Genomic DNA, 27,759 nt, shown 5'->3' with positions numbered 1-27,759 from the left:
CTGAAGCTCAACCTAAAAAGTAACAAGCATTGGCATAGCCAATAAGTCTCGCCTTTGGAACCTTATAAGTATTTAGTTATGCAGTACAATATCCATGGTGCAACAACATCAACTGTTGCATGGCTAAACACTTATAAGGTCCCAAAGGCGAGACCTATTGGCAATGCCAATGCTTGTTTTTTATGGCAATGACATCGTTTTTCGTCACTTTAAAAAAATTTAAGGGTTATGAATAGGAGCAGGGTAAGGAGTTAAGATTTAATGTATAGGGGTGCAGATTAGTAACAGGGTTAGGGCTGTTAAATACGTTTGTCATTTAAGTATGGGCAACATCTGTTTCTGATTATCATCACTGAAATGCTCAATGGATTTTTCGCCATAAAGGATTTGTCTCCATGGGTTTCTTATCCATTACATCTTCAATATTACATTCTGTGTTGCATGTATACCATGCAAAGATGCTGCAAGCGCAGTCCATGTCCTATAAGTGTGCCAAATTTAGCCCCCAATGTGGTGCATGTGGCACATTCCCTGACCAGGTGGCAATCGGGGATTGGGTGAAATCTAGGATCAGGTGCATAAGTTAAGGGGAAGTGAATGAGACAAACCATTCATAGTGCTTCAAGGTAAAGGACAGGGGACATTATAAGGCTTCAGTGTCAGATCAAATGAGCAATCATTGCTAGAAGCACATATGGCTAACTTTAGATCTTGAGGTTGGACGGCCCGGCTATCAGATAACATATGTCCATACTGTTCTAACTACAACTTCACACTGTAGTAAATATGCTTTGACCTAAAGTAAAGGTTATGGTGTTTAGAGTCAGGGTTAGGTCAAATCCTTTCACGCAGGATTTTTTTGGTCCTGTTTGACTAATAGCATAACACGGTACTCTGTCATGGGTGGAAACAACAATCACATGCCCGAGGTTGCAGCCCATCAACACAGTAGAGCATTGAAAGCAACCACCAACAGAAATGCGTCATGAAAGGAGGGCATATGCTTCGCATCAATAATGTAGATTAAGCTGCACTGCAGGAGTCATTTCAGTTAAGGAGAAGTTTCAGTCTGCAGTTGTGGGATGTCCTCCATGCATTTCCATCCATCCTAACTTTAATTCAGATCGTTGTGTTGACTAGAGGTGATATTGTGTTTCAAGTGTATGTGATAATTCCTTTCAGGGTTTGTGCTCCCATAAGGTGATATACACTAGCACCAAGTAATGGCAACAAATATCAACAGAAAGTGTAACAATTGCCTTTCATAGTCTGTGTGGGGAGAACCCCAAAGTTAAAATTGCATTTTGCTTGGAAAGCTGGAAATCCGTGTACCACTTTCTGCTTTTTGACATAAATTCTTATCATTTGACTTGCTCTTTTGCCTTCAGAGGTGTTTTATACTTTATAAATGATGATGAAAGTACTATAAAACTCAGGCTTACTCGACTAGTGTTTCCACCATCAAGTCATCTATTTGAAGTATTGCTGTAGTATTCTGAAAGCAGGACCCTGTGACAGGCTTGCACCGGCTTACAATTTAAAGGATACAAGCAAATATTTTAAAACTATTACTCTTCTCCAATGAGACATTTGGCAACCTAAACATTTATGGAAATACAAAATAAAGTACAATAGAAAAAGATGAAAAGCACAGCAACTCTAAAGTTATTACACAGAGCCGTTCTGGGGTATCACGATTAAGAATAGAATGACATTTTTTTTAAAAACAATTTAACTCCAGCAATAAATGTTATTGAGTAATCTGTCTAGTTCTCATAAGAACACAAAGACTAAAATAGACAAAAGGTGAGAGATCTATTATGAACACCAAGAAACAAATAATACCAAAACGAAAAAACAGATAAAATGCAATATTTCCCCAAATATAGAATCATATAAAACTTTTGAATATTTTATAACTTTTTAAAAGTACTTGCCACCTCTGAGCATTGACACCGTTTCACAGATGCCCGCTCTCTTCATGGAGATAACCGACAACCCTAAGCATATGCCCATTGGCTATAAGTAGAGAACGTTTCATATGTGCACCATCCCTCAGTAAAGTTCAGGGTTATAAGGATCATACTTCAATCAAATAGTTTTTTCCTAGCAACTCGCATGGTCATTCACAACCTATCCATATCATAGCCGGAGAGGTTTCATTGAGAAATGTGGCCTAGAGCTGCCGTCTTTGGAACTGGAGGACCAGGTTGGAGTCCTGGCAACAGCTTTATGTGTTTCTGGGAAAAATCAATCAATCACCCTATGCCATAAAAAATATATTTCAATGCGAGACCTATGGCATTGGAAAGAAGTACGCCATTGTCCCGGCTGCTTGAAAAGAAAATGCGCTCATGGCGCGCTGGATGTACGCAAAGTTTGTCATCAAGCCTGCAGTGAGAGAAACTCAATAAAGAATTTTTTGGGTAATGTTAGGGAAATCAACAATCAAAACTGACTTAACAGACCATAACAGGCCCACAAACACCGAATCAACAGCCCATACACACACTGACCTGTTAAACCAGCTCTTTTGGTACTGCCAGAGTGCCCTACAGGCCAGTCCGACCGTGGCTTGAGCTAGGCCTGCCTGAAACACTTCCTTAATCGGAAGGCTCACACATGTGCCTCGTTTGATTTATGCTAAGAGCCTTGATACCTCAGTCACTGTGCACTATAGAAAATTCCAAAGATAAAATAATATCGGATAATCGGCAGAAATTTCACAAACTGCTAGTGCATCCTTATTTGAGAGTGCATGTTGGCTATGTGAATAGAGCTAAATGTGCTTTTTGGATTTTATGCACAATAGTGAGACAAAAAAGAAAAATGTTGAGGGAATTCAGCACAGGAAATGTTTCACAGGCAGCCTTTCCCTTCACAATGCTAAATTTAGATTTGACCAGAAATCATAGTGGGCATGATCTAATGGAAACGACGTTAAAGTTTTTATTTTTTAAATCATTTTTTAAAAAACAGTTCCCCTACTTTTTGTTTCACATACCTGCTCCTAAACAGTGAAATCAGGCTTGAGTTGCACTCAATAAGACAGTTCCCATTCTTTTTTTAGTGCCCTTCATCCGCTGAAAGCCACACTTCGACTTACTGTAATGAAATTAAAACAAGCGCTGGCCAGGCAGCCGCGGCACCCGTGCTTTACTTATAACGTTAAAAGTAAGGCGCAGGTGCCGCGATTATACCAAAAGTAAAGAAATAGATGTTTTTTCTATTTCTTTACTTTTGGTATAATCGCAGCACCCGCGCTTTACTTTTAACCTTAAAAGTAAAGCGCGGAGTTGAGGAAAATAAGCATTAGCCACTAAAGTGATCGCGATCACGATCGCTGTGAAAGCGAAAGTGATCACGATGACGCACTAGTCCTGCCTGCTGGCCTAGCGCATTGCTGCGCTGTAAAACCATATGGCTGCTTTGCGCCTTGTGCACGCCTCGTGCACTGTAGCTCTATGCCAGCGGTAGCACTTTGAAAAGTCCCTTACAAAATGTCTCTCCGAGCCAGCGCTAGCGCTGGGCTCAGCGAGACCTCAAAAACAAGTACCACTTTCCGACTCCAACCACTAGATGGCGGTATATATGCATAGTATGTGAATCTGAAGAGTTCAAGCTGCAAAACTAACGTTACAGGTACGTAACTAATATCTTACCAAAGGTAAATAGCCTTTTTATTTACACACACATACCTACATACACACATACACTTCTCACTATTTTATTAGTATTCTCTCCTTCTCCTTACCCGCTGATATGGAGAGCTAAGGAAGTCTTTGGCACCTATGTAAAGCATTCCCAAACCAGTAAATTCAAAGGTGATTGACAGATGAAGGGTTAAGGGCTGAAGTTCTTGGACCTGTACATTGTCAGTTGTTTTAGAAATAAGAGGGTGCAGCACAATAAGCTGAAATGTTAGGAGATGACATGTTGAGGGCCTTCTGATTCACCCCTTACCCACCATTGCACATGCTCAGACTCTGGGTTTAACGCAGCCTACTTATTCTAGGCTAGATACAAAACCAGTGGGTGATAAATGTGGATTCCTTTGTCGGGGGAGCACAGTTTGAATATATGAGATAGTGGAAATGTTGCTTATGTGGTTCCACTTGTACTTCTATCATTACTAAATTATTGACTAGATTGAAATGCAATTAATGTGTAACAAAGCTTTAGGCAGTACCCAGGAGTGCAACAACCTGTTCAGTCTCATCCTAACTGAACTTCTTTATTGCTCAGATCTGCTTTCGAGACATTAACAATGTGTGCCACAGATTAATTCTTCGTGTTTAAAAGTTGTTTAAAGTTTATATAATCACCCCTTTGTTGGAGAACCCAAACTTGAACCTCCAAATCCTAAGCAACTACAAACCAATCAACATGGAAAAAAATATTGAAAAATGTGCAGCCACCTAACTTCCCAGACTTGTTGTCAAAATGTGTTCTGCGGTTCTCCTCAACCTTCTAGCGTCTGCCATGGATGCATCAGTTAAACACCTACACTAAGAGTAGATTTTGCTCATAAACTAGACAGGGGAAACATCAAATACTTTAAAGGAAGAACTTTATCAGAGGTGCTACATTTTGAAATTCTCAAATTTCAGGCTCCCCTTTGCCTCGCATCTATACTATTTATGAATATCTTCCTATATATTTTGGTTATCAACCCTTCATGATTACCTGTGAGAAGTGGCTTGTAACTATTCTCATTATAGTTGGTTACACATAGGCTAAAAGTTGGTTACACATAGACTGGAACTCAGTTTTTGTTTTGAACAAAATAGTGAAAGTCAATTCTAGACTCAGAAACGTTTACTGATCTCCTGTTTACAGACTCAAGAATGCACAAACCAGTTCCAGCTTGATGACCGGGTGGTATGCCTGCATGCTCGTTGGCGAATCCTGTTTGCTGGTTTGGCAAATGGCTGTGTCATTACCTTCAGTATTAAGGTGAGCATTTTATTTAATAAGTAAATCTGCTTATGCGTGTTTTGAATCTTCATTACTCTGTAAAGAAATGTGTGATAATTAGGGGTGGGTGGAATTTGCGAAGTCGCTCTACGCAAAGCTCCGCGAAACGGTAAAAAGTCTCTGCGAGCACGCAAAAGTTCCTCGAACATGCGGAATTGCTTGTTCCGCCTGTTCGCGGTGCTTTTTGCCTGTTCGCGAACGCTGTTTGCGTGCTCGGGGAGAAATATCACGCGAACACGCATTTTAAAAGCGCAAACAAGCGCAGGGCCGGCTTTAGGGCGGTGCGACCGGTGCCACCGCACCGGGTGCTGCCTTCCTGGGGGCGCCGTGTTTGAAAGTTTATTAAGCTTTGGAAGCACCTGCTGCAGCGTTTCTTTCCGCCGGCAATTACCAGGCCTCACATAAATGTCAAGAAAACTCGTGTGATCAATTATCTTCCTGGAGAGAGATCAACATTTTGTATAGTTGAGGTTTTGACTTGGGTGAAGTTAGTGCAGAGGGTTAATATGCCTGCTGCAAAGAACGTGTACCCAGTAGATTACAGAGTGCGTATGATGTAAACAGATCAGCAGGTTACTGCTTTCAAAAGAGACATCCTTTTGCTACTTTGCAATTTATAACTTAAAAGTCCTAATATAAGTATAGTGAGCTATTAACTTTCATCCCAGAACTGCATACACACTGCAAATTATGCATTATTAGAACATTGATTAATGTTGCAAAAAGGGTTAATTCGGCTAGGAATCAATTCTTATTATTAAAAAAAACTCCCAACTATGCTGGTTCTTTTTCGACTCTGAGTTTATGCTTCTCTACACCAAGCACTCTTAAACTATACTGCCTACCAGTATGGATGACGTGTGACTCCTACACTTTTAGTCCTTTGGCGTATGCAACATTTCCGATACACTGATTTACACCTGCATGATTGATTGTCTCTGTGTAATGTGTGTGTGATGCAAAGTGCTCGGACACCCTGCACTGGTATGAGTGGCGCTATATAACTAATTCAATGCATCTGAGAGAGTGTGGTTATGGTGACTTGGTCACTGTTAAAGGGCGCTAGTGAGAGAATCCGTGGTGGAGGTGGTGATTGGGGGGGGTGGTGCCAACAAACATTGTCGCACAGGGCTCCACCAACACTAAAGCCGGCCCTGAACAAGCGGAACGCAAAAGTACCCAAATTCCGCAAGCGGAACGGAATTTACCACCTAGTGATAATGTTAAACATGATGCTCTAATCCTATCTGCTAGTTCAAAGAATTCCAGACAACAGCAGTGTGTGTGTGTGTGTTTAGACTTTGGCCTGACCTGGCATCAAGGGCCATGTGCTAAAGTCATCCCATGCTTGCTAAAAGCATACATTGGGAAATAAGTTCCTCTGCCTGGTCTCTGTATAGTTCCACAGTTGTGGAGCACCAAATCATGATATTTGACATAAAATCTCGGAACAAGGTCTCTGACCTAGGGGTTTGCCCTTTTTGTCTTGGGCTGATGTTGCTTTCTTTATCCCCATCAAAGTGAGTGGGGAATCTAACTCCTTTCTCAGTTTTCGGCCTGAGACATGTAACTCTGCTGAGTGCACATATTGCCGCAAACTAGTTTGGAATATCTATATTGGAGTACAGTTGCTTGTATAGACAAATGTTTAATTCAAATCTTTTTTCAAGTGTGCTATAGTAACTCCTCCTCCGTGTTGTGATTGGGAGATGTTGTCTTTGCACTTATTAGCCAACCCTACTAGGACGGACTCATTTATTGTTGAGGTGTTCCTTATTCCATGTAGTCAAATAATCAGCGTCTTCCAATAATTTATCTTATTTGGTCTTACACTGAATTAATTCATTATCTTAAGGTATGGCATACATGGACCAAATTATGTATGTGCTTGGAAAGAGCTTATGCAAGCTTCTGGATTATGTGTTTTCCATACCTCCACACTAATTCTCAAATTCTAAAGAGTTGTAGCCTAAATAAACATTTCCAGAATACAGTGACTAATAGTTCTGCTTTTTCACAGTCTGAATGCAAACATCTATTATTTCCTTACCATTTGGTCCTTTAGCAATAATTACAGCGTAAACAATGGTTTTTGTAAATAGCCTATTTACTAGATCTAATGTTTTTCTTGAATTTTATTTCCCAGAGTGGCAAACAGTTGGACACATTTGAGTGCCATGGTCCTCGGGCAGTTAGCTGCCTAGCCTCAGCGCAGGAGGGTTCCCGTCGATTATTGCTAGTAGGTTCCTATGACTGTACCATCAGTGTCCGGGACGCTCAAAATGGTCTGCTTCTACGCACCCTTGAGGGCCACAGTAAAACTGTGCTCTGTATGAAGGTAAATGCTTACTGCCACTATTTTTTTATGTATAGTAAAGGAAAATGTGTACTTTTTAAAAATTGCTAAACACTTTATCTTGGATAATATTAAATAGGAATTATTAGTCTTGTGCCATTGGCTAGTAGGAAATACTATAACACGTTTTTGTTTTATTTCTAAATATTATGTTATTCACATAAGGTGGACAGGGGGGATCCCTTTTCGCAGTGATAATCACAAGGCTTTTTGCAACATTTCTCTTAACAAGCCATCATTGATATGAGAGTCTATTATTCTTCATATTTTTCTAAATGAAACGCTTGTTGTTGGAAACATGGGTGTTATGGATTGATTTTTAAAAAATCCAGCATGTTTTTTGTCCCTTGGGGGATACCTTCAGGATTTTTCAAGGATGAAAATGTGTCGCAGTAATAAACAATAAGAACCATAGAGGAATATGTGACGTTACAAGGCGATCATTTACATCGCGGTACGTTACATCGCAGTTATTACAACGCAAGTCGTTTCAACGACTTGTGCTAGAGGCGCTGGACTTAATAATAGTATGATTTACTATTCCAACTCCAGCCTACGTAACAGTGGGGAAGGTGTTGAAATAGTAAATCATACTATTCCTTAGTGTATAGCGCCATCCAGCGCAAGTCGTTGTAACGACTTGAGTTGTAATGACCACGATGTAAATGTATCGCGGTGTAACGACCACATTGTAAAGGTCGTTCGCCACCATAGAGCAATTATAAAATAATAAAGCTCAAAACAAGTCATAAACACTTAGCTGTTTGTAGTCCATATTTCAAGCATGATTCACACTGGTAAGGCACAGCACACGTAATGCACACAAAGTAAGAATATTGAATTTATGTACTTCTTGTCAATCTGTATAAAATAATAAGCCTAACAAGTGTTACAGTCACATCAGTTAATTTGGTGGCCTCTTTCTGATGCCTTCTGTGTTTAGACCTTGTATGTTATTGTACTGCCCCTTTCTTTCTGCGCCTTCGACACGGATCAGGAGCTCCGCTCTCTTTCTTCAGATTAGGGACTTTTCAAATCGAACGCCATTGTGCAAGTGAACAATGTCCTCACCTAAAACAGCAATCTAGCCATGCTGGGATTGTTGAAAACAGTTGTCAGTAAAAGAACTGCGTGAGGTGTGCCTTTTGTGTTCGGGCTCAGTGCACAACTCATTACACAAGGATCCGGGACTGTGAAGCAGATCTGTACTTTGCTGAACATAGAAGTCACTGACCTTGGGTAAGTCCTACTCCAAGTCGATGGGGCGCACCCACTCCCGCTGTTGAGAGCAGTCGCATGACAGGTCTTCTTTGTGGCTGAAGTCATCTAGTTAGTCAAAGTCCAAATTGAAGAGGAAAATTAGAAGTGGAACTTGACCCCATCCCGCCACTCTCTATCTAAAGCGAAGTCTCAAGGGCATCCAGATGCCACTCGATCTCACTCCCAATTCTCCGTTGAGGAGCGGATTCTGCAATTGTTCACAATCCGGCCATAGTTCCATGGGTCATCGGCGACGTTGCAAAAGGTGAAAGCTTTTAAGGAGACCATGCAGCATATTTTTGGCACTCTTAGCTCCCTCTGGGATACCTTTAAACCATAAAGATCTAGAGGGGCCTCTAGTCCGGTTGCCTCCAGACAAATCAGTCATCATTGCCATCTGACACCTAGAACTAGTCTCGAGTTCTGCACTAACTCTAATTCTGACTCCCATTCCAGCTGCAGACCTGTACCAGTCCCTTTTTCTTTGATACTGGTCCAGACATCACTGGTGCCAATTCTGACATCTGACCCCGAACTGAATCCATCTCAACCCCGACCAAGGTTGCGCTCTGACTCCAGTACCGCACACTGGGTACCCGTACAGCATGATTCAGACAGTGTATCACTACTTCAGCCATCCTCAGAGGCTTCATCATCTTTTTGTTTCTCTTTCTAACATGAGATTCATGAGGCTAGTGGATTTGACACCTGTCTTGGTACAGGATTGATTTCCCCTCCACAACCTGATGGGGCCGCCAATGAAAAACAGTGCTCCCTTTGCTGTGGTAATTTTACAAGCTACTGAGATCCTTGACCTACAACTACCTTCTGTTGTATTTAGTCCTAAAGTCCTCACAGAAATCCTACAACCTTGGCTTGCTTCCTCCGATCCCTTACTCTCAGTCAGCAAGGCCCTAGCTCACAGCTGATGGGCTCCTTCCCACTTGCAAACAAACCGATGGCCAGATGCCAGGGACCGCTGCCTGGAAATCCTGATTTTCTTACACAGCATCCTACTTCTGAAAGTTTGGTGGTCCAAGCTTCCACCAGAAAGGTGAATTCTAATACATTACCTGTGACACTCCCTGGATAGGGAGCCGAAACAGATTTAGGAGTTCGGCAAACAAGTGTTCTCTTCTGCCAGCCTAACCTTAAGGTGGATCAACACAGTTTGCTTATGAGGGCGATCTACACATACCTTCTGGGACATCGTCAGCAAGATCTTGCCAGCAGTCTCAGAACAATTTAGGACCTCCCTTACTCAAACCATTCAAAATCATTTGTGCTGCCCTGGATAATTGTAGGAAGCGTACGTGATATACCTATAATTGGTTATATCGTGTAAAGAGTCCAGAGATTCCCCCAGAAGTCTACAGGGCTCAATGTAAACCCAAGGGCACTATTTGTGCTAGTGTTTTCGAGCAGCCTTTAGCATAAGACAGAGTAGTTTAAGACATTTGTTATGCTCTCAGTGACTAATAAATGACATGTGACTCAAAAAGGAGAGCCCCACCAATTTTATAAAAATAAGCTTCTTTCAAGATTTATTTTAAGACCAAGATGTACGTTAAAAGGTAAATACATTTTCAACAAAAATACTTTTCACTTTAAAAAGTGGACACAGTGCAGTTTTTCAGTTTAGCAATGTTAACCTAAGGGAGGAAAACAAGTATGCAGTTTTAAAGGTAAGTACATGATTTCCAAATCCAGTCTTCAGGCAAGTTTCAAATTAGTACCAAGAGTACACCACCAGCAGCACAGGGGCGGCCGGGTGTAGAGGTTAAATTCGGGGTCGGGCGCCCAACATTAACCAATGGAGCCTGGGGGTGATTGAAGATGTTCTGCTCACAAGAGAGTGAAGTGGTGTCAGGGGTCGATCTCTTGGAGTTAATGTAAGCACGGGGTCACAAGGCAGCACCAATCTTACACCCTCAGTGGCACAGGGGTGGCCTGGTGCACAGTGCCAACACAGCGTCAACACCCCATAATGCAAATCAATGGGGAGATTGGTTTTGAAAAGAGGCTGCAGGCACTGTCTAGGAGGCTGAACGAAGAAAACCCACAGCTGCCCAGGTAAGTTCTGATGCTAGGGAACGTAGCGGCACCCTTGGTCAAGCTCCCAAAGGCCCAGGGGCTTCGGGTGCAGAGGTGTTCTTTTTCATCGGGAACAGCTTACTGGGCAGGTCAGGGGGAGTCTTCGGATTGAGGCTGCATGCGTCGAGCTAGAGTCCGGCAGGGGTCAACCCACGGTGGACTCTGGTCGTGGGCCTCAGGTGCAGATGTGGGTCCTTTCGCGGTTCCTCAGGGCAGAACTCTGGTTCTTTAAAGTTGGTTTCTTCTAGACAGATCTGCTGTCCATGGGAGTTCTTGATCTTTATTGAAGTCAGGCAGTCCTCCCAGGGTTTTGGAGGTTGCTGGGCCTGCGGGATGAGTCAACATTTGGTAGCAAGCACGAAAGGCAGCAGACAGGCTGGCAGGACTGGTGCCAAGTCAGTCAATGGTCCTTCTTCTTTCTTTCTTGCTGTTGCGACTCTTTGGAGTCTAGGCTTCGTAGGTAATCAGGAATCGTATTTCAGGGTCTGGGCGTTCCACCTCAATAGTAGATTTAGGTGTATTACAGAAGAGTAACCGGTAGGGACCAATGGGTTCCGTTCCCGGGGTTTCTACGCCCTCTAGTATGCCACCCTCCAGTGGGAGGGGGGCATAGCCCTCGCCCTGATTGTTTAAGTCCCACCATCTTCAAGATAGTGGTCACTGAAAAATGTGCTTCACTTTGCCTCCAGCACCTGAGGGGTGGAATTGGCTTAGGGGGGCACACCACCTTTTCTCACTAAGTTTCCCCACTGGTTCTTCCGCCAAAGTGGGGCTTTGAACCGGGGGCTGCCATCTGCAGCTACCAGCAGAGGCTGGGGGTGCATTATTAAGGCAGCAAGGCCTTTGAGGCTTCCCTCTCGAGCACTGTGCCCATCCTGGGGGAGGAGGTGCAACACCTCTGCCCAGGATGGGCTTTGTTTCTGTCCTCAGAGTAGGGGCTCTCAACCCAGGCGTCCAGCAACCTGTCCGATGGTGGCAGGCTGCCTAAAGCCAGGCAAACCACACCAGGGTTGGTAGGTTTTCAGGGTGCATGTCTGTGGTGCACTCAGAGTATATGTTTTAATAAATCCAACACTGGCATCAGTGTGAGTTTATTAATAGGAGTTGTTTGGTAACAAACACTCCTGGGTTCAGTGAAGCTATCGTGGGGCTGGGAGACTAGAGTTGTCGAGTTTCCAGCCCATGTACTGTCTGGCTTCCCTGACATTTACAATATTAAGAATAGACTTAAATATTGTAGGGGCATATCTGCTCATGAGGATATGCCCACACCTTAGATAGTGTACCCTGCCTTAGGGTTTGTAAGGCCTGCTAAAAGGGTGACTTACCCATACCATAGGTAGTGCTGCTTTGACATGGCACACAGGCAGTGTGCCATGTCAATTTTGTTGTTTTTGTCTTTACCAAAGCATGCAGGCTGCAGTGGCAGTTTGCATGGTCTTGATGAGTGGTCGCCAGGGGAACCTCTTCGGTCCCCGTTCCCTAGGTACCAGAGGTACCGTTTACTAGGGCCTTACAGGGGGGCTGAAGTTGCCAATCATGGTAGAGTTTTAGGGAAGGAGCTCTGGCACAGGGGACCTTGTTGGCAGGGACCCTGTGCACTTTTAATCAAAACCACATCATGTTCCAGGCGAAAAGTGGGGGGGGCTAACCTTGTCAAAGAGGCACTTTCTCAAACTACTATTGATTGCTTGTGATGAGCAGTTGACGCTAGTGTGGTACTCCACTCACCTTGTGTGGATGTGCTCCACAGGTGTTTCCGGAGATGTGCAGGCATCCCTTATGGATATTCCTTTCCATGCATCCCGCCTATTCGACGAAAAAACGGGCTTGGCTTTATGGTAAGCTGGGCCACAGCATGTTCTTAAGGCCTCTTGACCCCCTGCCAGACACTTTTCCCATCGATATAATTCTTCCATGGCTACTCCAGATGGTCGGTGTAATGGCCATGCCAAGGGCCCCCACCCCCACTGCAGTCATCCATGTGCTATGGTGGAGAGGGATAAGAAACACACAGGTTACCAGCAGCATTGATCTTCCTAGTCTTTCTACCCTGCAAACCGTTTTGGTTCATCCTTAGCGGTGGACCTCCCTTTGGAAGACCGGATCCAATACTTTTTTACTTGGGGTGGAAATCCATCACATCTAACCTTTTGGCTCCTGAAATTCATTCAGTAGGACTGTGCCCTTCTATTCCTTTCCTACCCGTCACAACTTCCTCCCACACCAGAGCATCTCTCAAAGGATGACTTATCCATCTTGCTGCAAGAGGTGCAAGCTCTCATATTCAGGGGAGTCATTGAGAGGATTGCTGACTCTGAAATAGGGGGCAGGTTGTTACTCCCATTTTTTTCCAGGTGCTGAAAAACAATAGAGGCTGTTGTCCTATTTTAGTTTTTCACCTTCTGAATGCCTTCCTGGGGAAGGACAAATTCAAAATACTCACACTGGCCCAGGTTTTGTCTGCCCTGGAAGTGGGCAACTAGATGGTAAATTCGGACCTGTAGGATAGGATGTGTACAGTCATGTGCCTGTCCTGCAGTCCCACAGACCTCACTTGTGGTTCGAGGTTTCCAAGAACATTTTCAGTTTGCCATGCTCCCTTTTGGCCAGACCAGTGCCCCTCTGATGGCAGTGTTAGGAGATTCCAGACTTACCATACCTCGACTACTGGCTGTTGAAGCTGGGGTCACCACACTCCCATCATAGACCTCCTCCAGACAGTGGCAAACTTAACATTGTCAGAGTTCTCAGTCACCGAGCCAAAGTCACAACTGTCTCCCTCACAGAAACGTTTGTTTTTTATAGGAGCTTTGTTGCAATGAGCCAAGGACATTTGGGATATGATCCCAATGTTTCACCCTTGGTCCTGGAACTCAGTGAGAGCAGGTCTGAGACTTTTTGTCCTTTTATCCTCCTGCATCCTGCTTGTCCTCCTCATCAGATGGCATATGCAGGCTCTGCCTTGGGGTTGGAAGTTCCCATTGGCCCAGTACCAGGGATACCTGTCTGATGACATTCGGGTTTCGAAAGAGACTGCCTAAGATCTACTTGGAGGCTGCTCAACTGCAACCTGATCACCGGCAGGACCCTTCTCCCTTCCCCACCCAGACTGTGGTGACGGAGGTATCACTGCTAGATTGGAGAGGTCATCTGGGAAAGGTACAGACTAGAGGACTCTGTTTTTCAGCTGAAGCTTAGCTCTATATTAGTCAGTTGAAGTTGCAGGCCATTTGTCTGACATTGAAGGCCTTCCTACCATCTATCAGGGAGAGGCTGGTACAGGTTCCATGAAAACACAACCACCATGTGGTGCTTCAACAGGTAGAGCGACGTGGGATTCTGGGTCCAGTGCCAGGAGGCTTTGTGCCTTTGGAGGTGTTTGGCATGTCAGGGCACCACCCCGATTGTGAACCACTTGGTGGAACCCATAAGTGCCATGGCAGACAAGCTCAGCTGGCGGTATCTGGTTAATCACAAATGACAGCTGCAGCCGGCATCTTCCAACATGGAGCTTTGCCACGCATAAGTGTCTTGTTGGTGGTAAGCGGATTCACCAGTTGCGGGATCCACCGTGGCATGCTTCATGGATCATTCCACATCTCTTGTGCGAAGTGCCGACAATGCTCATTGCTTGCGGTTTCCAATTCACAGTTTGCGGCCCTCAGAAGTGGGGGCTTAACCATAGTAGTGTTTTATCCTACCTCGTGAGGCATTGCTGAACTTGCGCCAGTGTGTGTGACCGGAATTGCCTGGTGCGAATAGTATCAAAACGCACCAGGCGTTGTTCCTCATCTCCAAGGACGTACATTCTTCACAACTCTTTGTTGTGTGTGATGGGAATTGTCTGGTGTGATCCATATTAACATGCACCGGACGTTTCGCCTCATTTCCAGGGAGGTGGAGAATTTGCAACTCTTCCTTGTGTGTGACCTGAATGGTCTGGTGCGACCCATATCAATGCACAACAGACGTTGTGCCCAGATTGCCTGGGTGTGACTTTGATCGACGTGTACCTGACGGAGTGCCTTATTCATCTAAGAGGCTCCCCCTGCTCCATTCCTCATTCACTGATTGTTCCCTCAGTTAGGCAGACCAACTGCCATCTACTGACACGGCCCCCGACAACATTGTTGTGTCAGGTAGTATTGCTCAGCTCAGGCTTGGGTAGTGAGAGTGACTGACTGGGTTGAAGAAACGTTTCCGAGAGCAATGGGAAGCAGGTCAAGAGACTGCGTGACCCCGCTGTGCTTTGCAGAACTGGGCTGGCGCGGAAGGCCCTGTGGAAGCCTTATGAGTCACCGACTATTGCCTTCAGTCAGCTTCTGCGCCGCATCCTGTGGATGAACTTCCAGAGTGGCTGCCAAGCCCCCATTTGCAGAGGGCCTCCCAATTAGTCCTGTTACCTACCTCCACCTGCTCCCCTTACTAAATGTGACTTCAGCCGTGTGCAGCCTACTAACCAGTGAGAGGGCTGGTTATCTTCGATATGTGGACGTAGGACAGTTGGGGTAAGCTAGAGGGAGGCTTGGGCCACGGGGTCTGCAGTGTGCTATCAATTAACCTGCTGGGTATCAGTGCACTTCCTTAGGGTGCTGAGTGCTTATGTGTGCTAGAGTGTTCCTTGCGGACCTGTCTGATATCCGTTGGGGTGTGTGTCTGTCTTCCTGTCTGTCTGTGGACAGCAAGTGATCCACAACACTGACCAGCGGTGTTGATTTCTTGCCAGAAGAACACTACGGTTGACATTGGTTTTACCAGCGGAGCCTCGGCTTGCAGTGCCACTAAAAAGTGTTACAATTTGTTGTATGTAGATATTTCTGATAAAGTTCTGACCCGGGGTGCACCCTCTAACTGTTTGATACTGACTTATGAGAACTGCTTGCTAATTGGATGGACCTGGGGTGGGCAATGCGTCGCACTGCATAAGGGTGCTCTTGGGGGGGCGGGGATGAATAAATCTTCCCACGTGTGCATATTATTGATGTCATTTCAACACGGTTGGGCCTAGTCCTGCTAATATTTCCAGGTGTGATTTATGCCCTGCAATACATGATGTTCATGTAGTTGATTAATGTGTTGACTACAAATGTTATTTACATACATCCTGTGTGAAGTCTCTTTTGTGACGCTCTGTGTACTTATGGTGAGTGAGTGCTGTGCCAATGCTTTACACGTTGCCTCTGTGGTAAGCCTGACTGCTCAGTACCAAGCTACCCAAGGTTGAGTTGAGGGTATACAGTTTGTGTGTGCTACCCAAGGGTGAGTGCAGGGTATACAGTGTGTGTGTGCGTGTGTACTCACCCACCCCTGACAGGAGGGCTTGGTTTTGCTTGGCTGGGGCATTGCCTTATTCAACCAGTAAGTGCCAGTTCTAACACCAGACCAACCGTCCTTGTTTTAAATCACCTATTGTGATATGTTTCCTTAAAGTCTTGACACATGTGTTCCCTCCCAAACCGTTTGTGCTGCCGCTATGGGACCTGAATTTCTCATGTGATCTCCTTGCAAACCAATATGCAGCTGCTTGTGACCTTGTGAGCCTAAAGTCTGTCTTCCTCTTCAATCACTTCAGCTTATTGCATGAAGAAGCTCCAGGCTCTCTCAATGTAGTCTCCCTACACCACTTGTTTCTGGACAAACAGGTTCTGAGGAACAAGGCAGCCTTCTTTCCAAAAGTTGTGACTCCTTGTCAGTTGGGCAAAGTTCTCTGCCCTGTTCACCCCTCGAAAGAGGACAAGAGACTCTATCGGTTGGACCCAAGTAGAGGTTTAAGCTGTTACTGCGACTACGGCAAAGACCAAAGGTGGGACGATCAGATGTATGTGGGTTTCTCTGGGGCAAAGAAAGGCAAGTCAAAATGGAGAGTGCTTTGGATTATAACTGCCATGTATCGGCCAAAAAGCAACCTCCAGAACGACTGAGGGCCCATTTCACTGTGGCCAATGCTCCCACCACTGCTTTTTTTATACATTCTTTGACATCTTGCAGGACGCAATGTGGAGGTTAGAGCACAAGTTCACAATGCACTACTAGCCAAAACCAACTGGAAGGGCATTTTATCCGTTAGGTCCTGTGAGACATTTTGGTCTAAGATTAAGATCTAGAACAACTCTCAGACGTACACCATCTAGATCTCACCCATCAAGATCCCGCAGAGACCGACATAGTCTCCCTCATAGTCCACTGCCACTTCTCACTCTGTCAGTGTCACCTACAGCAAGGACCTCATCACGTTTAGTGAAGTTCTAATCAGAGGGGCGACCAAACTAAATATTGACATACCTGCTCCGGTCACGTTGGCTTCTGTGATATGAAACATTACATCACAGAGCTTCATCCATCCCAATGCTACTGCTCGTCCTTGGTCTTTTAGAGCCAGCTATGCAGACTTTTCTCACACCGGTAGGGGCTTCTCCTTCACACATCATGAAGTGCAAAGCCCCTTACCAAGACCCTCTCTTTCTCAGATCTGATCCACCACCTGATTCAGTGATAATAGCTGCTGTCAGGAAGGCTCTATCAGGGGCGTCCTCATCGACAGTGCACTTTGATAAGAACATTAAACAAACGGACTCTCTGGGCAAAAAGATGTGCAACACCTCTGCATCCTCCATGAAAGTTACCAGAGCCTCTGCATTATTAGGGAGGTAAGCCAGAACTCTATGGGACCCTATTTCCAGATTTGCTGAAAAATTATCAAAGGGGTACTGTCAAGACCTTCAAGAGATCATGCATGATGGTGGTTTGGTGGCTAACCAAGTTATCTACGCAGCCAGCAATGTTTCTAATCTGGCAGCACATTGGTACTCCAATGGAATCTGTGCACTGTGCTCTGCCTGGCTCTGACTGACGGTTATTCAACCTGAGGCACAGCACAGAATTCTGAAGCTGCCATTCAACTGAAGTTTATTGTTCGGTACTTATGCGGATGATGAAATGGCTAAAAATGAAATCCGAGCTAGATACCCTCAAAGCAGTAGGGCTTGAGAAGTGCCGAGACTTTCGCTGCAAGTTCAGTCCCTACTATCGTCGCCCTTACCAGCAGAGAGTTCAAACCCCTTACTGGGCAACTCAGCAGCAGTACCAGTCCAGGTCGCATTACCAACCACACCTACTGGCTAGAGGACGGGGACCTCTAATTGTGTACACAGATATAACCACACAGCTACTGTGCAACACGCTACTATATTCTACTTTACTTCTAGTAGAAGCAGTGGCCACGTAGGTTGTATCACTGGAAGATCTGGTTAGGGAAGTAGATATAGCACGTTTTGATGCCAGGGATATTCAGCCGGAATCCATCTTCAGGTCAGGCAAAGTCTGTAACTAGATGCTGGAGTTGTCACTCACAGGCACAAGGGTGCAGCGTGCATGGGGCAGGCACCTACCCCACTGGTATCAAGAGAGTGGATTTGGATGGCCAAAGACACAGGGACCAAGGAAAAATTGCAAGGGTCATCAGAGGCCATTTTGAGGACAGACAGGACAGACAGCATTTCCAATGCTTACCAGAGGGCCATGCGGGGCTCAGGGGTCTCCTTGACTACTTTGAATGATACTTTATGTGATTAAATGCAAAATGGTGTTGTACATTCTGAATACAGATGTGAAAACTCAAGTAAATGTTTTGTAAAAGTTTATAAAATTGCATGAAAACGTTCGGGAACTAAGCTTTTAGAATGATGTGTGGTTTGCTGTTATCGCGCGTTTCGTCCATCAGACTAATCTGCCAAAACACCAGCAAAGCAATTAGTAGCCGATTTCCCCCGTCTCCATTGCCCACTCTGGTGGGTGGGAAGTATTCTCATGCAACTGAACCAGTGGCGCCAAGGTACAAACAACAAATTGGTGCTGAATATTGTGCATAATTGTTACTCCATAAGGTTTAAGTTTCCTCCACCTGCGGTTCCTCCGCGGAGAACATCTTGCGATCAACATGACTTGCTACAAAAGGAAGTCAATATTCTGCTCCAAAAAGAAGCTATTGAAAAGGTTCGGGTGTCTCAAGAAGGACTGGGAATATACTTTGGCTATTTTCTCTTGCGTAAAGGGTCCAAATCGGGAATGCAGACCCATTCTAGACTTAAGACTCTTAAACAAGTTAATATGCAAGGAGAAGTTCACGATGCTTGCCCTTATTCAAATCTACCCCCAGCTCCATTAGGGAGACTGGTTCTGCTGGGGTCCATGGCATCATGCATCTACATTGTCCCCAATGCCAGACTTCACATGCGACCTCTTCAACAGACACTGGAAGACCAGTGGTCGCAGTTCTCGGGTCTCTTTGAGGACAAAGTGATCCTCTGCCAGAAAGCCAAGGAATATCTCCAATAGTGGATGAACAGCCACATCTCCAATGGGAGTGCAATTTGCCCGGGCCTTCTCACACTGCCACTGGTTACCGATGCCTCCCTACATGTTTGGGGAGCCCTCATGGGTGCTCTACAAGTTCAAGGCCTATGTTCGGAAAAAGAAAAGTTGTACCATATCAACATGTTAGAACTGAGGGCAGTCCATTCCAGACTCGGGTACTTTTACCCTTTCCATTCAGACACACTCCTTTTGGGTATAGACAGACAGTACGACCACAATGCATTGTTTAAACAAGCAGGGAGGAACCAGATCACAGCCTCTATCTCTGGAGGACCAAGCCATATGGTCATGTCTACTTGCCAGAGATCTCACCAGAAGGCTGACAGAGGGTCAGAAGCACTTCGCGTTACAGTCACGTAGTTTTAATTTTCTATTTCAATTGCTCTAGTTTATTGAATTGCACTGAATTGCTCTAAATGTATTGAATTTGATTGTGTCATAACACAGTACTCACTGTACTCTCGTCTCACTAAAGAAGTTGGGTAGACGGCTGTCCAGGGCGGGACACGCTAAAAGATACCATAGAGAGGACCCGGTCCTCGAGCAACCATACAGGGAGCAAGTTAGCGCTCTAGTTGCTCATTAGAAACGCCTACTTATGGCGCCAGCAGTGCGGACGCGCCGAGGAGAAGGCTGACAGAGGGCAACAACTTTGTGCCTAGGGCCATCATCAGCTGGCCACTAGAACTTGGCAGCCACCCTCTTCCAAAAAGCTTCATAAAAAACCTCTCCATGGGAATACAAGCTAAAAAACTGGCAGCCACCTGCTTTGAGATACTCCACATGCTTCGGAAGATCTTGACCCTTATCCTTTAACCCTGAACAGACACGGAGAACAGTTGTACAGGCCTTGGTAGTCTCTTGGCTGGACGACCAGAATTCCCTCTTACTGGGTTCCCCTAAATATGTAGTGAACAGACTACAGGTGGTTAAAACCGCGGCAGCCAGGATACTCCGAGGCATTCCCAGACTAGAATCAGCGAAAGCTTCATTGAAATTGCTTCACTGGCTGCCGATCCAAGCTAGAATCATATTCAAATCTATGTCTAGCCCACAAAGCCATTAACTGCGAGGGACCACCTCTACTGAGAACACTCATCACCCCATATGTGCCCGGAAGGTCTTTGAGATCTCCCTCACACCTGCTCATGAAGACCAGGATAAAAAGATCCAGATGGGGAGGAAGTTCTTTTTTGCATCTGGTCTCCAGGCTGTTGTACTGCTTGCCCAAAGAGATGAACTAATCTTCAGAAAAAATATTGAAAACTCGGCTCTTCCCTTGAGGTTCCTCACTACCCTCGCACATCATCGCCTCTCTATGCAGCGCTTGGAAGCCCTCGGGCAGCTATGCGCTTAATAAATACATAAACATCTACGCAATCCATCTTTCAGCTGCACTCAACTTGCACGCAGACTCTCAGTCGCAGCTTTGCTGAAGCGCTCGACTGGGTACTAAACAACAAAGTCACTCAGGGAATTTTCTATTAGTGGGGAACACCAAAAATCGACATGTTTGCGTCTAAATTTCCCCAGCCAGGTTCCAGAGGGAATGCTCTTTTTATAAATTGGTCAGAGACTTTACTGTACGTTTTTCCTCCAATACCTCTCATTTCCATGGTCATCAACATGTTTTACAGAGCCAAAACCAGAATGATCTTGATCGCTCGAGTGGCCTCGCCAGTGGTGGTATCCGGGCCTTCTTCACCGGTCTGAAATACCACATTGGTAGTTGCCATGCAGACCGGATCACCTCTCCAAGCTAGAAGGGAAGATCTTCCACCCAACCTTCCCTTTCTGAGCTTGACGGCATGGGTCCTGGATTGCTGCATTATGGACACCTAGGGACACTTAGGGCTTACTCAAGACTGCTTGGACATCTTGAAAGAATCCAGAAGGCCTTCTGCCAGGAAATCCTATGTTTTCAAATTGAAGCATTTCTACTTAAGATGCATTCGCAATGGCCATCATCCTACTCTAGGTCATGAACAGGTTCCTTATTTGTTGCACCTAGCCAAATCTGGTCTCCAGTTCACACCCTTAATACTGCATTTGGTGGCCATTACAGCCTACAGAAGGTCACCCACACAGGTTTCCTTTTTTCCAAATGCTATAGTCAAGGACTTGCTCAAGGGTTTCAAAAAGGTTTATCCACCTGTAAGGTCACCCTCTCCTTGATGGGAGCTTAATGTGATTCTCTCCAAATTAATGGGCTCTCCTTTTGAACTCATACACAAGGCATGTTTACAACACTTAACCTGGAAGACCGCTTTCCTAGTGGCTATCACTTCAGCACGCAGAGTCCGTGAAATCGAAGCTCTTTGTGCAAAGAAACCGTATTTTATTTTCCATTCCAACAGGGTGGTTAAGAGAACACATCCTAGTTTTTTGCCTAAAGTAATTTTTAATTTTTATATCAATCAGACCAGAAATTTACCTATTGCAGAGCTTGTAAGGCTGCCACATGGTGATCGGTGCACACCTTCGCTCGCCATTACTGTTTGGACACAGACACTCAGGCAGATGCCCAAGTGGGGCAGGCTTCATTAAGTAATTTGTTTGAATAATGGAGTCTTAGTCTCTAGTCGCTATCTTGTATTTGTCCGCAGACGTGGGGGCATGGGCTTGCTATTCTATTCAGTGCTCATGACTATAGATGAATTTCCTTCGAAAGAAAAGGATAAGTTACTTACCGCTAATCCTAGTTCTCTTCCAGGGGAATACTCATCAAAGTCATAAGCACTGAATAGTCCCCCCACGCGCGGGAACCCCAGAGCACATACCGAATACATTATATATGTATGTTTAAGTCATAAAAAGTACAAAGTTCCCTAAATCATACATACATATGTAGGTAAATCGGTGTTGTAAAAAAAACGTTCTTTGTCATATTCAAGGTTGAGAAGAAGGCAGCAAGTGCTACTGCTATAATCATGTGTTATAATGGATCCCTCTTGGAGATTCTCCAATGTTTCCAGGAGAACCTGACCTCCAAAGGCAGACAGGACTTTTCAGAGGGGTTACAAAAGGGGTTGATGGTCTCCAACTAAGTAATAAGTGTAGGCAAGTGCCCCTTTTTGTCACTGGTACTGATATTTTTCGACTGATGTGCACTGGGTCCCTGCTAATCTGTCCCAAGTGCCATTGCTCTTTCCCTAAAACAAGGTAGAATGTTCTAATTATCAGATGATTGCCACACACTTTAGCACCCCTTTAAGTCCCTAGTCAGGGGTACCCCTGGTACAAAGGGCATGGGTACCAAAGAGGGTCTGTGAAAGGGGCGGGCGGAAGAAGAAACGAGGAGGCCGAAGTCAGGGCTCAATAGTGAAGGGATTTTATTTTAAACAACAAAACAGAGTCAGCATGTGAAGTAGAAGTCCTCTTCTCCTCCGCGGGGCTGGGGTTGATGTCATCTACTTCCTGGGTTTGCTTTTCTTTAGTGGCCATCCCAGGAGGCTCACGAAAGAGCGAAAACAGAGAGAGGCGATACGTTTTTCTGGTCTATTAGGCGTTTGTCAGGATAGAACCCTCCACCATTCCTTATGGGGAGATACTGGTGCACACTAACAGTAAACAAAAGAGAACATAAAATACAAGGTCCTTGGACCTTCGTCTGGTTGTCCAAAGTCCCAAAGCTGGGTTTCAGAGAGCGGACTGATGCCGGCTCTTTTACTGGTGAAAGTGCTTTTAGTGCCGGAGGTAGGGATAAGGAGTGAGGGGTTGGTGTCGGGGCTGTGAGGCAGTGATGATACGGTGTATGTACAGTGAGGAATAAGTGAGATAACCCTTCTGCCCCCCCCCCTCCCGATTCCCTCCTTTCACTCCCTCCCCCCTCCCGAGTCACGTACCACGTCAGCCGCAACTCTGCTGAGTTGCAGCGGCTCACCAGCATCCTCTGGGGGTGACCACCACTCCTCTGTCCAGATCTCTGCACCTCTGTCCTCGTCTGGGTCTCTAGGGTCGGGGCTTCCCGTGGTCTTCTCCTCGCCAGTCAACGTGCTCCTCTACTACCACCAAGATCTGCACCTACGGTGGCTCCACCCGGGCCCTCGCCCCGGGCTTCCATGCGCACCGCAGCGGCCCTCCTACTCGTCCCGGTTTAGCCCCCGCGGCTTTCAGCGACGGCCGGATATGGGCCTGATGCTCCAGCGCCATCCATTTTCAGGGCTAGTTGATTCGGCTAATCCTCTCCAAGTCAGATCCCCGTAGCGCTGCGTCTTCTTCCTCCTTCTCCTCCGAGTTCAGCGTGCCTTCCGGATTCCCAGGTTCCTCCTTTTGGGGCCGAGGCCCCGCCTCTCCTGCTCCCCATTTGCCGAGGCCTCCCAGCTGGTCAACGCGTCCCTGTGCGTGAGAGTTAGCAGGCAGAGTTAACTCTTGCTTTCCTGATCTTGTCGGACTAGTAGTGGTTTGTACAGTGTTTTGAGGACAAGCAGGTAGGGGTTGTATGCCGCCGTCCCCGTCTGCCCCCTCACAGGGTTCCTGAGCGCTGCAGCCTGTATTATGCCATTCTAAGTGACACCCCTACAAATTGCATGCAGCCTGCCATGGCAGACATCGTGTCATGGTGCAAACCAATAGTGAAAACAGGGCATGGCACACTCCCTTTGTGCTATGCCAAATTCACTGCTTGTACTATATGCAAGTCACCATCACAGCAGACCTTGTAGCCCTTAGGCAGGGTGCATTATAGAACATGTGAGGGCATATCTGCTTGAGCTGATACGCCCCTGTGCTGTCTAGTTCAATTACTTGATGGTACAAGTGAACAGGGAAGCCATCTGAATTACATGTACTGGGCACTGGTCAGTGTGGGTTCCCCAACTACATGATGTATTCACTGGCACCTATGGTGTTTGGTATCAAACACCTTCTCATAATAAATTTGCACTGATGCCAGTACAGGATTTATTATGACATGCACCCCGAGGGCACATTAGAGATGCTCCCCGAAAACCCTACCACTATGGAGTGTGCTGGCTGACTGGTCTCATCCGGCCTACCACCACAGATTTTTCTGAATCCATGTAGGTGAGAGCGCACTCTCTCTGAGGCCAGAAACACTGTCTGCTCAGGAGGAAGGTGTTTGCACCTCCTCCAGCAGGATGGCTAGTGATTTAGCATATCAAGGCCAGGGTCTTCAAGGCCCCTGCCCCTTTGATATGGGACCCTGCTTCCCCCAGACCTTGAAGATGACACTCCCTGCCATGAGGGCCAATTGGCACCACAACAGATGTGAAATTAGCTATGCAGTAGGTGTGTTGTAGCACCAAACTAGTCACACCCCTAAGGTGGGCTGCCTGATGTGCTCCACGAAAGAAGGAGTTCACCATCTTGTTTTTAGTGCAATTAGAAACTCTGGGGCAGGGTTATACCCAGTCCCCACAGGAAGTGGTCATATATAGGGTGTAGTGACTCCATGGGTAAGTAGCCCATTGGCTACTACCCTTCCCTCCCCTTAACACCCCTATATTTAGTATTTAGGTGGCCCCCTGACCACCAGTAACTCATATTCACTTGACCCAAGAAGAAGGACAAAGAAGAGCCGATGAACGCAATAACTGAAGACTTGCTGTGGACATGTCGCCAAACCCTGCCTGCCTGCCTCGACAATTGCAATGACCTGATTCGTCCTACAGCTGTGCATCCTCCAAAAGCCTTGGAGGGCTGCCAGCACTTAATCAACCCGTCATCATCTCCCTTGAAGTGGGGGAGCCACTTGCCTGCAGGTACCGAAACGTTCGATTCACCGATCTGCTTACTACCGGGTCCATCAACGCAGTAGCCACCCAGGAGGAGGTCACCGTGCTCCAGGAGGTCAGATCTGTCTCCTACCTACCTTAAGTCCTGAAGAACAGTCCTGAGAGTCGTTTGGTCCTATGTAATGTACATATATCTTCCATAGGATAACATTACTGTGTTCGAGGTTCTTGCTTGAAATCTGACAGCTGTGTTTTCTAAGTGTCTGAAAATCCTTAACTCGAAATTCACTTACCTAATCTCGTAGATCTTGGTGTCCAAATACATTTAAAAATATGTAATTTTTTTTTAATTGGTGTCGGATTTCCTTATTAGGTGTTTGTCTCATTTATTGAGTCTGTACAACAAGTGCATAACACTACATTCTGATAAGCCTTAGACTACTGGACCACACTACCACCAAAAGAGCACCTTGGGTTTGCTAGAGCAAGCCCCTGTACATTAATAATGGATAACCAGACTCTCTGCACAGTGCACCTCATTTTGGTACACTATATAGAGAGCCAGCTTTCTAAAATAAGTGCTGCTGTTGGCTCTGTTGATTTCAATGCCCAAGGCTATTGTGATGGCATGGCTCTTCGTTGCTTATCTTGGCTACATATTGATGGCTTTACACCAGAGGCACAACAACATTTTTTAAATCTGCCATTCAAAATTCAGCATCTGAAAATTTAATTAGAGACACTCAAAACTGTAGCCCTCGAGAAAGAGTACAACAGTACAAACCCCATAGTAGACATTACCACCAACAGATGGTTGAAGTCCCCCAGTTGGCACAACAATTCCAGCAACAGCAGCAGCATCAAAAGTCTTGCCAGCCTTGGAAGTCTGCAAATGGTCAGCCATCTAACACCAACTGTGGCAGGAAAGCCTGCCAAGCAGCGACTCTCCACTTGCCCCCTCTTTTGTGACAACTCTGTGGAGGAAAGCATCCGCAATCATCTGGGAGAGTGGAAGAAAAATAACCTAACGCAGATGGGTGTTGAATATTGAGCAAAATGGCTATTCTCTGAAATTTCAAATATCTCTTCTGTCCATCCTTCCTAAGAAAACATCTCAATATCATTGAGAGTTACTTTTACTAGCAGGCACATTTCTGATTTAAAAAAAAAAGGCAGTAAAATTGGTCCCTCATTCCCAAAAAGGAAAGGGGATTTACTCTGGTTACTTTCTAATGCGAAAGAGGGGACCAAAGCAAGGATATTCTCAACCCAAGATCCGTGGATACATTTATAAAGTTTTCAATGTTGGCACTTCATCCGATCTACTCACAGTAAGGTGCAATTTGTGTCTGAGGGCTTGCAGGAATTTTTGAGAAGTGTAGGAGTAAATCATCAGAGAACTGCGCTGTATTCACGACAACCCAAAGATTGGTGGTGCTGATATTTTGTGTTTTCGAATCATGTGTACAGACACAACTTAGTGAGAGCACTTCCATGAAAACAGCCATTAAGGAGATACTATGGGTTCATAGTACAGCACCCAATGATGTGACTGGGATATCACTGTTGTCTTGTTTGAGAGGGTGTTTACCAGGGTTTAAGTCGTCTTCTTTGCGTTTATGGGGGAGGTGGTGAAGAGTGTTTGGAGGACGTTTGAGGTGGGCAAAAGACGTCAATGCCATCTGTGTTGGCACAGCAAAAGGTATAAAGAGAAAATATATGTGAGTGAAAGTGCATGTTCTGACCCAAGCGTGCCTTTCTGGTTCATTGAAAATTGCAGAGGAATGTTCTTGTGCTTGAGAAGTGCGGAGAATTTCAAGACTGTGTAAAGGTCATAGCCGTACTGTGGATGGGGTTGTTTCAAATGAGGATGAAGTGGTACCAACTGGTAAAAGAAGACCCTGAAGGCTGATGAAGACACTTACAATTTAAGGACTTAGTGTATTAGGAACTATTGGGTTAATCTCCCTGTTGGGGTGTACCACGCCTTTCAATGTAATTTGCCTGTCTTGCCTTTCCATTTAAATTCCCAATACATTTTTCATTGTAGAAATGTGATCTCATGTTAGCTGCGATATCGTTCCAAGGTTACCTATGAATCTGCATTGGTGTAGTGTGTTAGGACTGGCTTGCTTCATGAGGAGTGGTCATTGTAATGTCTTAAAATATAGAAGTTGAGGCATTCTGCTCTTTCTAGTCTGTGACAGGTATTTGCTTCCTGGGTGTGTGACAGACTGTTGTTGATTTTCTATGAGCTTCATCTTCATTTGCCTTGCATTCTTCCTAACACTCTCCCCAGTTACACTGGTCACCATGCTTTAGATGTGGCCCAGTGCATGTGTTATGTTGTGGAGAGGTGGTGTGGTATTATCCAGAGATGAACTCTATGCTGGAGTTGTCTGCATACATGCTTATGAAGGGGGAGTAGGTAAGTAGGAATGTAGGCTTGGAGAAGTGTTTAGGGTTGCAGACATCTGCCTTTCGAAGCCTGGAGAAAAGGTTTTCAGTCCTTGCTCTCCAGGTTTCATTGATTAGATCATGCCTTAGTACCCTCTTGCAATCTTTATTTACATTTATTTTTCTATCTTTTTGTTTTGTTTGGAAAGGTGGTAAACGATCTGGTGTTTAGTGGATCCAGCGATCAATCTGTCCATGCCCACAACATACATGTAAGTTTACCTTTATATACAGTTTATGCCATGAGAAATTAAAATCATTTTCAGAATTTTTTTAGAAACAAAGGAGCACTAAATATTGTGTATACTTAATTTTTTTAGGAAGTAGATTACAAATTAATTAGCTGCTGATTCAACAGCTACTCTGCCAAACACTATCTCCAGTTATAAGACAGAGCTATTTAATCTTTACTTGTGTTGGTCAGAGATTCTGTGACAACTGATATAGTTAGGGTAGTATAACTAAAACGTGCAACTCATATTCATGGAACGTGGTAGAGAACAACCTCTCAACAATCTGCCATCTAGGACACATTCTACACAT

The 27,759-nt window shown here is 45.2% G+C and overlaps 1 protein-coding gene across 3 annotated transcripts in view; it reads left to right on the top strand.

The window, feature by feature from the left end:
- ZNF106 (zinc finger protein 106) overlaps positions 1-27,759 on the top strand; it is a 387,174-nt gene that overhangs the window by 275,106 nt on the left and 84,309 nt on the right. For all 3 annotated transcript variants that reach the window (XM_085627097.1, XM_085627096.1, XM_085627098.1), the window contains exons 16-18: positions 4,840-4,956; positions 7,124-7,315; positions 27,366-27,428. In XM_085627097.1, the coding sequence (XP_085483223.1) occupies positions 4,840-4,956; positions 7,124-7,315; positions 27,366-27,428 (372 nt within the window). The remainder of the gene's footprint in view (positions 1-4,839; positions 4,957-7,123; positions 7,316-27,365; positions 27,429-27,759) is intronic.

This window comes from Triturus cristatus, chromosome 9 (genome assembly GCF_964204655.1).
Source record: "Triturus cristatus chromosome 9, aTriCri1.1, whole genome shotgun sequence".
NCBI lineage: Eukaryota > Metazoa > Chordata > Amphibia > Caudata > Salamandridae > Triturus > Triturus cristatus.
Note: the sequence above shows the minus strand (reverse complement) of the source record. Positions and strands in the feature narration are given on the sequence as shown.